This window comes from Lolium perenne, chromosome 7, assembly GCF_019359855.2.
Source record: "Lolium perenne isolate Kyuss_39 chromosome 7, Kyuss_2.0, whole genome shotgun sequence".
Lineage (NCBI taxonomy): Eukaryota > Viridiplantae > Streptophyta > Magnoliopsida > Poales > Poaceae > Lolium > Lolium perenne.
This window is the reverse complement of record NC_067250.2, coordinates 226,148,189-226,157,892: the sequence shown is the minus strand read 5'-3', so window position 1 is coordinate 226,157,892 and position 9,704 is coordinate 226,148,189. Positions and strand designations below refer to the sequence as shown.

At 52.0% G+C, this 9,704-nt stretch overlaps 2 protein-coding genes across 2 annotated transcripts; one reads left to right on the top strand and one right to left on the bottom strand.

Annotated features, from left to right (window-relative positions):
* Positions 1–413: 413 nt before the first annotated feature.
* Positions 414–2,784, top strand: LOC127313774 (peptide methionine sulfoxide reductase B1, chloroplastic). Its single transcript, XM_051344242.1, has 5 exons — positions 414–748; positions 1,842–1,947; positions 2,048–2,113; positions 2,262–2,459; positions 2,581–2,784. The coding sequence occupies exons 1-5, from the start codon at positions 430–432 to the stop codon at positions 2,606–2,608; spliced, it is 717 nt and encodes a 238-aa protein (XP_051200202.1). The 5' UTR covers positions 414–429; the 3' UTR covers positions 2,609–2,784.
* A 1,888-nt stretch (positions 2,785–4,672) lies between these two features.
* Positions 4,673–6,410, bottom strand: LOC139833859 (uncharacterized). Its single transcript, XM_071824218.1, has 2 exons — positions 5,730–6,410; positions 4,673–4,825 (listed from the first exon to the last, which is right to left on the bottom strand). The coding sequence occupies exons 1-2, from the start codon at positions 6,408–6,410 to the stop codon at positions 4,673–4,675; spliced, it is 834 nt and encodes a 277-aa protein (XP_071680319.1).
* Between the last annotated feature and the right edge of the window lie 3,294 nt (positions 6,411–9,704).

Sequence of the window (9,704 nt, the reverse complement as noted above, 5' to 3'; positions counted from 1 at the left end):
GACTGGTACTTTTTTCCCCAAATCTGAATAAAACAGAAGTTATTATGCGGATGAGTCCGATGCGGTGTGTGTAAATGCTCTAAACCTAAACATGCAACTGAGAAAATAGAAACAGTACAGAATACTATTCCCTCTGTTCCATTCTATAGTGCCTATAGTTTTTTGGCACGGAAATTAGCGCAAGAGACCCCTAGCTGAACGATTTGAGATCAACGTAAAATTTAGAAAATCCATATCTTAATAACTTACCATAATAAATTAGGGAGCTGAACTATTTGGAAGCTGAACGGGGAGGGGGTAATTGAGAAAAAGCTAAGCTATAACTTTACATTCTGAAATAAATGCCAAAAATCTATAGACACTGTAGAAAGGAACGGAGAGAGAGTACTTTGTAAGAATGTAAGGCCAAAAGACAGTCGGCGTGTACCGATGGGCGCTTCTCCACGTCTCGGCAACGCCAGCCACGGAACCCCGCATCGCACCGTCTCCCATTTGGCACCTCTGCCTACGCCCCGCGTCGCGTCGCAGCCAACCGCACCGCCTCCCCAGGAAAATACTACTAGCGCATCGAACCCATCGATGGCCACCCGGTGTTACGCGGCTGCTACCGTCGTGGTCTCGTCGCGACCACGCGCGCCCCGCCTCGGCCTCTCCTCCTACACGCCACCCAGCGGCAGCTACCGCCGAGCCGCCGTCCGCGCCATGGGCGCCTCGCCGTCGTCGCCTTCCCCGTCGGGGCAAGCCCCAGGTGCATACCGCGCGGTTTTCGCCTAATTTAATTTTTTGTATTATTAACCCCTTTTCCTGTTACTAGTAGTATAAACAGCTTCATTTGATTTCTCGGGCACAGCGGTGCTGTGTACTTTGTTTTTGACAAATGATTCGACGATGGACTGTCGGACTGGTTTGGCTCTGCTTCTCGTGCAGTCTCTCACCCGAATTAGTCCTGTCAGATGAGACAGGATAGGTTCTTTGATCAAGTTATGCAGCTGTGCTGTTAGGCATGTTCCTAACCTGATTTTGGCCAAGTAGACCAGATATATATCAAAATAAACAAGTCGGAACGGCCTGCTCATATTTCGATGACCTTCAGTTGCTTGTGTCTAGAAATCAGACAGATGCGCTCATGGCTCAAGGTCTAAGGACATTTCTTATGGACAAGCTGTCTGTCACCGTATTATGTGTCAAGACTCAAGACAGAACGGTCGTCTGATCGCAGTATTCCTTGTTGTTTTAAGGACAACTGCTGGTTTCAGATGAAGCCTCCATGAGAATTTTCCCCATTTTAAAGCTTCTGCGGGGCTATCAGGAGCTACACTCCGCTAGTCGCTACCTCCATTCTCTAGTACAACCGGGCTCCATCTTCTTCAGTTCTAGCTCAAAAAAAAGCTTAGAGCCCTAAATGTTTGATCAGTTTGCTGCAGATTATCGCTAGAAGCTGGACCAAAGCTTTGACCAAATAGATACTGGTAGCTCCTTGTAGCTTCTCCAGACAAAGAGAGATGAGATGTTATGTGGCGTAATAAGCTTTTATGAAACTATGCTTGAAATTCATTCATTGACTGAATTTTCTTCTACTCTTTGTTATAATAGTATTCGCTATACTTATGTTTGTGGTTGGAGCATAGTTTCCATGATAGTTTTTTCGTACCGAACCGCACGCTTGTAATGAGACCTTTGGTTTAGAATTAAGATGATGCAGTGATAGCCCAAGGAGATATCTTGTGGGCAATCTGTCTGTACTATTTGGCTTCCATGTGTCTGCCATATGGCTTGCTTGATTTCCAGTTGATATATTTAAATCATTAGTAACTTTCAAGTAACAGGCCATATTTCTACAGGGAAAACGGATAGCGCATCTCTGAGTGACGAGGAGTTGAAGAAGCGCCTGACGAAAGAACAGTATTACGTCACTCGGCAGAAGGGAACTGAGAGGGCATTCACTGGGTATGTTGACAAATCCTAACTATGATGTTCGCAGGTGCATAATCTTGGTTTGCTGTTTTTTTTTGTAATGTAACATTATCTATTGTTTGTTGGGAATCAGGGAATACTGGAACACTAAAACCCCAGGGGTCTACCACTGCGTCTGCTGTGACACCCCTCTGTTTGAGTAAGCACTGGCACCAGAACATTCTAAAAGGGGCAGCTGCATCTTTCTTTCTTCATTCCAAAAACCGGAAGATACTTATCTTTGCACTTTAAACACCATCTTCGATAGTCTGCTCATTGTTCCAAACTGATGTTTGCTTGTGTTTTAGGTCATCTACCAAGTTTGATAGTGGCACTGGATGGCCGTCTTATTATCAGCCAGTTGGCGACAATGTCAAGAGCAAGCTTGACATGTCGATCTTCTTCATGCCTCGGACCGAGTCCCTATGTGCTGTCTGTGACGCTCATCTGGGGCATGTCTTTGATGATGGACCACCGCCGACGGGGAAGAGATATTGCATTAACAGGTATGCCTGAAAACTTCTTTTGCTCCTTTCCGTACATATGTTACCTTTGCCACATTCTGTTCTTGTTGGCAAGTTGAATGGATGGGGTTTCTTTTCACTCTTTGATCCTCTGTGCTTGCAGTGCATCTCTGAAGCTGAAGCCCCAGTAGTCCATGTAGGAAGAATCGAGATGCAGGCACTAGTGCATTCCATGTAGCTTTGGTATGAAGTATTTTCAGTGTAATAGCCTAGTTGTGTCCGGTTTGAACATGTAAATTGACAACTTCAGGTTGTAAAGCCATGCATCTGAAACATGTATATTGATGGGACATACCTTTTGTGGGAAGATCATTATTGTCCACCCAAAAGAGGTGCTCATAGGGGTAGGGTGTGCGTGTGTGCGTTCATAGGGGTGAGTGTATACGCGTGTATGTGAGCGTCTGCGTTTGTACTGTGTTTCTCAAAAAAAAAAAAAAGCAGAAAATTAAACAATAAGGAAATGGACAAACACTAGCATAAGTTTCGTCTCCCAATCTTGTTTCTTTATATATGTGCTTATACGGTTACTATCTAGTACATCGATTCATCCGGGCGAGGGTGAATCAACTTCCAAAGCTATGCATACAGATGGGTTGCATCCTTTAGGACCTTTACTTACTTACCCTTCTTATTTTGTGGGCTGGGGAGAGAAGAAGAGCGTTTGAATGTTCGAATTGATCGAAAGTCTACTAGCAAGCCATCGATGTAGTGATGTAGATACTGGGGAACAATTTATCTCCTCGCTCCCTTTTTGACATCCAGCTGGGTCGGTGTTATGCATGGGAAATGACTATGGCAGGCACGCGTGTTTCACATTCAGCTGGGACGGTGTTGCCTGTCTGACGGCGGCCTACAACTCCCTGACCGATATCGTCGGCCCTTTCAGTGTCACAAGCTCCTGTATCTGCGGGACAGTTGATCAACGCTCGTACACCTGGACTTTGTGATGGGTCATTCGTCTCATGAATCCTGCGATGCTAATTAGTAGTTAAAACATTTTTTTGGGGAGTTCCAAGGTACGTAATCAGGTTGCTAGGATGGATGGATTTGATCTGACATACGTAGTGGTATCTGACGTTGGACGAGTTGTAGCCTGAGCCACCAGGAGATGGGCGTTGACGAAAAGCACGAGCGCGCTGTAGGAGTTGACAACATCCTGCATGTCACGGAGCTGGGTCACCATACTCCTACCCGTCCGGACGCGGCGCCATAGCGAGCTCTTCTTGTAGGACTCGACGAGGCCGGCCGCGTCGCCCAGCGCCTTGCTGACAGGGCCCCCCATGTCGGACTCGGACCAAAGCAGCGCCAGCGCCACCCCGCCGCAGCCTGACGCCGGCCACTGCAGGAGGGCGTGGAGTCTGCGGGCGCACCGCTCGAGCTCAGCGCACTCCCGGTTGCTCTGCGGGATGCGCAGGAGGGTCGCGCAAACGGCGACGAGCATCACGGCGTGCAGCCCGGACATCTGCGCCAGGTTCGCGGCCTTCGCCAGGACGTCCCACAGCGCTGCCGCCTCCGTCCCCATGGTCTTAACCGGCCCTCGCTAACAAAATTAGGTGTGCCGGTGACCAACGTACTGGTACTTTGATTGAACAGTCCAATTCATCCAATATAGGGTAAATCTACACTACTTAAAAAGAATGAACATATTCCCTATTCTCCCCACCTTAACAATACGTCTAGATTTTTCTTCGTCCGTTCGTCGTCCTGGTCTCCTTGTCTTTTTTGTCAACCACGGGTTGACTCCCTTCCTCTTCCCCAAAATCAGCTATTTCTTAATTTTCCTCATAAATTCTTTTTCCACAGATCTGGCCTGAGTAATATTTGCCCTTCCCAAATCTCGTTCGAGCGTGATTACTGGTTTTTACTTTCCAAAATCGCACGATTTCTTGCTTCTCCAGCTCAATGAATCAGTTCATCGCTCGAGCCGCTCCAGTACCACGCACCCCTGACCTCCAACACCGTTGCTGCCCCTTTGGTTCACGTCTCCACTGTCGCCCTCTGGATCCCCGTCTCCACCGGCGCCCCCTTTATCCCCAACACCATTGCCGCCCCTTTGATCTCCGTCTCCACCGCCGCCCACTCCCCAACACCATCTCCTCCCACTGCCGGAGGCACCACACACAGACCCTATTTGAAGGCTGGAATCGAGTTTGCCTACCTGGGTTCTTCGGAGGCCGTCACGGTAGTGGACGAGGTCATCCCTGATCTGCACCCGATGGGAGGTTGGCGACAAGGATGACGCCGTGGCCTCCATCGGCGAGCTTGATCAGGTGTTGCTGCACGCGCTGGGCATTCCCAGGAGCATGCGTGGTGCCCTCTTGGTAGGTAAATTGATGCCATGTTCTATCCTACATTATGCAGATAATGTTTGCTCAGTTCTGTTAGTCATTTAGTCGACAGGCAATGCTCTTGCCGTTTTCCTGAAAAGAATAAGCAGTCATTTATATTTCTGTTTAGTTTGCCTTTTTATCATCACACATCTTCATTTTGTACTAACTGCTGCTTAACATTGGATGAATGATTGAACTCTTAGATTCGTTTGCCTTCTGATTATCACATCTTTCCCTTTTGTACTAACTACTAACTGCTCTGTAACAGTCAGAAGGTTGATCCAAGGCAAGATGGAGCTCTTTGTCAGTCACAACTGAAAAGTTACCCACGACCTTATCAAACAATACCAAAGCTGGCTTATTTAGAACCCCTATATCTGGCGGTGTGTAGAGCACAACATACCCCCATGGTTTACCTCCACCAGCTTTGGTTGTTCGCAATTTGATGGCGCAGGTAGCTTCTGTTAGTTAGCCTGTTCACATTGAGGTTCTTTTTGGTCAGATGTTAGTTATTCATGTATTACTGTGCTTACCAGGTCAGATTTGCTTCATCTATGCACTGCTGTGGCCGGCATGCATAACCAACTGAATATCCATTTGGTTCACTTGGTGACTTTGCTGATGACTCAATGGGGCGCGCATACATAATAGCATGTACTTTCACGGAAATTCAATTCGGCTCCCGGGTGCGTATGCTCCCTCTACCAAAAAAACATATTTCGAAATGTCAAAAAATTTGTTGGTGAGTGTTATTTCTACATTGTGCATTTCATTCATTGCTAGCTTTTGAGAATTCAGATTTTTTTCGAGAAAACGCAATCATTGCGTTTCTTTTCATTGCAAAGAAGGAGAATAGTTTGTTACAAGGTCACCCTCCATGGAGGGTGAAGAACACCCAGCTAATAACAAAAAACTAGTGTACATCCCAGTCTACAGGTAAGACGGCGCGAAGGCCAAGGGCTCCAGCTCTGGCCCAAAGCGCCGCCTCCGTCTTGATCTTGTCATTCACGCTCTGAATGGACGGTTGCACACCATCGAAGACACAGGAGTTTCGGTGCTTCCAAATCAACCAGGGCACGAGCAACGTGGCGGTTGCAAGGCCTTTTCGCATAGGCTTCGGCGTGTGCTGCCTCGCAGTGGTCCACCAATCGTGGAGGGTAGGCTCGTTGTCAGGAGGTCGACAAGGGAGCCGTAGCCAGGACAGAGTGTCGTACCAAACCTGCCTAGAGAAGGGGCAAGCCAAGGTGAGGTGATGCATGGACTCGGGCTCTTGGTCGCATAACAGGCACCGAGGATGGTGCTGCAGCCCTCGCCGACGCAGTCGCTCCGCTGTCCAGCACCGGTCCTTGTTAGCCAGCCAGTGGAAGAATTTGACGCGCGGAGGCGCCCATGTTTTCCACAGCAGCTTCCAGGCTGGGCAGGCCCTGGAACCCTGGAAAGTGCTCCGGTAGCAGGACTTCGCCGTGTAGACAACGTTTGCGCTCCATCGCCAGACGAGCTGATCAGGTTGGTGCAGGAGGACGATCGCCTCCACCGTGTCCCGAGCATAAGGTACTGGCCCAGCTCCTGGAGACCAAGCACGCCGTGGATGTCGCGCGCCCATCTGTGGTCGATCAGCCCATCTCTGATGGAGGTTGCCTTCCGACGTCTTTTAGGGATACAAGCGTAGAGCTCAGGGGCAATTTGGCTGACAGAGCGACCGTCAATCCATCTGTCTTCCCAGAATCTGCCAAGGCGTCCATCGCCAGCGATCATATGCGTCGAGGCAAAGAACAGGCTCTGTTCCTGGCGCGAAAATTGCAGCTCTAGTCCTGTCCATGCTCTGTCCCGATCCGTTCTGCTGTACCAAAGCCACCGCATCCGCAGCGCTAGCCTGTGCCCTCTCCGTGTCCTGGAACCCCAAGGCCTCCAAGGGATAGCGGCCTGCACACCGCGCGCCAGTTGACGTGGCAATGCCCGCCGTTGGCCTCGGCGCGGCCGTCCCAAAGGAAGCCTCTCTGAATCTTCTCGAGGAGCTTTAGGACACACTTTGGCGGCTGTAGCACTAGGATCTGGTGCAGGGGGATCGCTGCGAGTACAGACTTGACAAGGACGAGCCTCCCAGAGCGGTCCATGAGCCTAGACTTCCAGGTGGGAAGCTTGGCCGCGGTTTTGTTGACCAGTGGTAGCATCTGTGCGCGGGTAGGGCGGCGGAGAGTGAGCGGAATGCCAAGATAGGTCAGTGGCAGCTCCGCAAGCTGGCATCCCAGGGTTGCCGTGGTCACCGCGCTGTCCTCAGGCTCACAGTTGAGCATAGTGGCGGAGCTCTTACCATAGTTTACCAGGAGCCCGGAGGCTCGGCAAAACAGGTGCAGGATCGCCCTCACGGCACCGGTATCCTCCCTAGTTGGATGACAAAACATCACCACATCGTCGGCATAGAGGGAAATCACCGGGACCGTCTTAGTCGGGTGTAGCGCTTGCAGAATTCTGGCGTCGACAGCTCGCATGATCAGCCGCCCAAGGGTGTCAACGGCCAGGACAAACAGCTGCGGCGACAGAGGGTCGCCTTGCCGCAGCCCCCGGCGATGCCAGATTGGTGGCCCAGGGCATCCATTGACCAACACTCGCGTGCTCGCAGAGGAAAGGAGCACCGCTAGCCAGTCCAAGAACTTTGCGCCGAACCCGTACCTCCGGAGGACGTCGAACAGGAAGGCCCAAGAGATGGTGTCGAATGCTTTGGCAAGATCGAGCTTTAGCAGCACTCTCGGCGCCCGCAACTGGTGTAGTTGTCGCATAGACTGCCGGACGAGAACGAAGTTGTCATGGAGACTACGTCCTCCAATGAATGCATTCTGGTTCTTGCTGACAAGGCGATCAAGCTTTGGGGCCAAGCGCAACGACAACACTTTCGCCGCAACCTTGCCGATGAGGTGCACGAGGCTGATGGGGCGGTAGTCGCCGAGAGTCTCAGCATCCGGGCGTTTCGGCAGCAAGGTAAGCAGGGCCTGGTTGAGCTTATGGAAGCCTCTGCCCCGGAGCTCGTTCAGCTGCTGGAAGACAGCCAGAATATCGTGTTTGACCAGGGGCCAGCAGACCTGAAGGAATTCAGCGGTGAATCCATCAGGACCTGGCGCCTTGCGCGCAGGAAGGCGCTTGACAGCGGCCCAAATCTCATCGTCCGTGAACGGCTCGTCGAGCTCAGCAAGGTCCGCGGCGGGGTCGATCAGGTGCTCTAGGTTTAGGGTGCAGTCGTGGTCAGCCGTCGTGCCAATGAGGGCGTCGAAATGGGCAAAAGCCGCCTCCGCCATCTCTGCCGGCTGGTCAATCACCTGGTCTCCCACCATGAAGCTGTGAATGCGATTCTTTTGGCGACGGTAGGAGCATTGTTGGTGGAAAAACGCCGTATTCGCGTCGCCATCCCTAAGATTGGCAATCCTAGCCCTTTGCCTAGCAATCGTGCGCTCCAGGGAAGCATACCCAAGGTGGGATAGCTTCAGCACCTTGTGCAGCCATATCTCATGCGGCGTGAGTGTCCGGTCCTCGCGGGCTTTGTCGAATCGCAAGATGAGCTCTCTGCAAATGGCCAGCTTGTGGCGCAAGTTCCCCACCAGCTTGGCGGCCCAACTTGTGAGCTTGCTGGCTGTCGCTTGGAGGCGCAGCATGAGCCGCTCATAGGGGTCAGCGCTGCCCACCGAGGCCCAGGCCTCAGCAACCACCTCCTGGAAGCCCTGAAGGCGAATCCAAAACTCCTCGAAATGGAAGCGGCGATGCACTGGCGGCGTGGGTGAGCAGTCAAGCAACAGGGGGCTGTGGTCGGAGACTACAGATGCGAGGCAGCGAAGGCTGCATTCTCCAGCAAGCTCTTCCCAATCAGAGCTGCACAACACCCGGTCGAGGAGGACGAGCGTCGGCGGGTCCTGCCCATTGGTCCAAGTGTATCGCCGGCCGCTAAGGTAAATTTCCTTCAAAGTGAGGTCGTTGATGCAGCGCCTAAAGCGACCCATCATGCGCCTATCCAGGTGGTTGTTATTTTTGTCTTCATCTCGGTAGATTAGGTTGAAGTCTCCGCAGATCATCCAAGGCCCCGGGCAGTTTGGTCGCAGCTCGCGTATCTCGTGAAGGAATTCCACCTTGTCAGCCTCCTCTTGTGGCCCATAAACCACATATAACCACCAGGGCGTGGTGGCAGCAATGTGCACCTTGGCCGTGAGTATGTTGGTGGTGAATATGGGATCGGTGATGGCCACCTTCCTACTCTGCCACGCCAAAAGGAGCACCAAGCGTCTCCAGTATGAGGCCAGAGTAGAACAAGTTGATATTTGTTTCCTGGAAGCACACGATAGAGGCATTCGTGGTCGCAACAAGTGCACGGATGGCAATCCTACGTGCCTTGGAATTGAGCCCACGCACGTTCCAAACTAGAATCTTAAGGTTTTCTAACATGATGGACGGAATCGACGTAGTGGACTAGCACACAGCTAGATCTGCAGCGTTTGGCCTGGCAGCACTGTGCAAGGCAACACATCAGGGGCCTGAGGGAGCTCTCTGTCGACCAGGGCGGCGATGGCGCGCAAGATGTCAATGGGAATTGGCATCGCAAACACTTTGTCGTAGGCCTTCATCGTCTCGGGAGTTATCTTCTCATGGAGGTCAATCAGCCCCAGCGTGCGCAGGACCTGGACATGGGCGCGTCTCTCCGCCGTTGGGGGGTGGCTCACGTTGCCGAGGCAGACCTGGCGGCCGATCGGCCGCATCTCGGAGAGAACACCAGAAGCCTCCGCGGGCGTTTCCTAGGAGTGGGCAGCGCATCACCCATGCTGCTGGTGGCAGCGGTCAGGAACTCTCCCAACGTAAAAGACGATGGTTGAGGCTGCGCCTGCTGCGTGCGCGCGCGTTGCCGGAGACGGCGCATGAC

Excerpts from the sequence above, each read along its gene's own strand:
- LOC127313774 (XM_051344242.1), top strand. The coding sequence starts at position 430 with ATGGGCGCTTCTCCACGTCTCGGCAACGCCAGCCACGGAACCCCGCAT. Across the intron at positions 1,948-2,047 it reads ACTGAGAGGGCATTCACTGG|GGAATACTGGAACACTAAAA; the intron begins GTATGTTGACAA and ends GTTGGGAATCAG. Across the intron at positions 2,460-2,580 it reads AAGAGATATTGCATTAACAG|TGCATCTCTGAAGCTGAAGC; the intron begins GTATGCCTGAAA and ends CTGTGCTTGCAG.
- LOC139833859 (XM_071824218.1), bottom strand. The coding sequence starts at position 6,410 with ATGGGCGCGCGACATCCACGGCGTGCTTGGTCTCCAGGAGCTGGGCCA. Across the intron at positions 4,826-5,729 it reads TCTTACCTGTAGACTGGGAT|GATAGAACATGGCATCAATT; the intron begins GTACACTAGTTT and ends TGCATAATGTAG.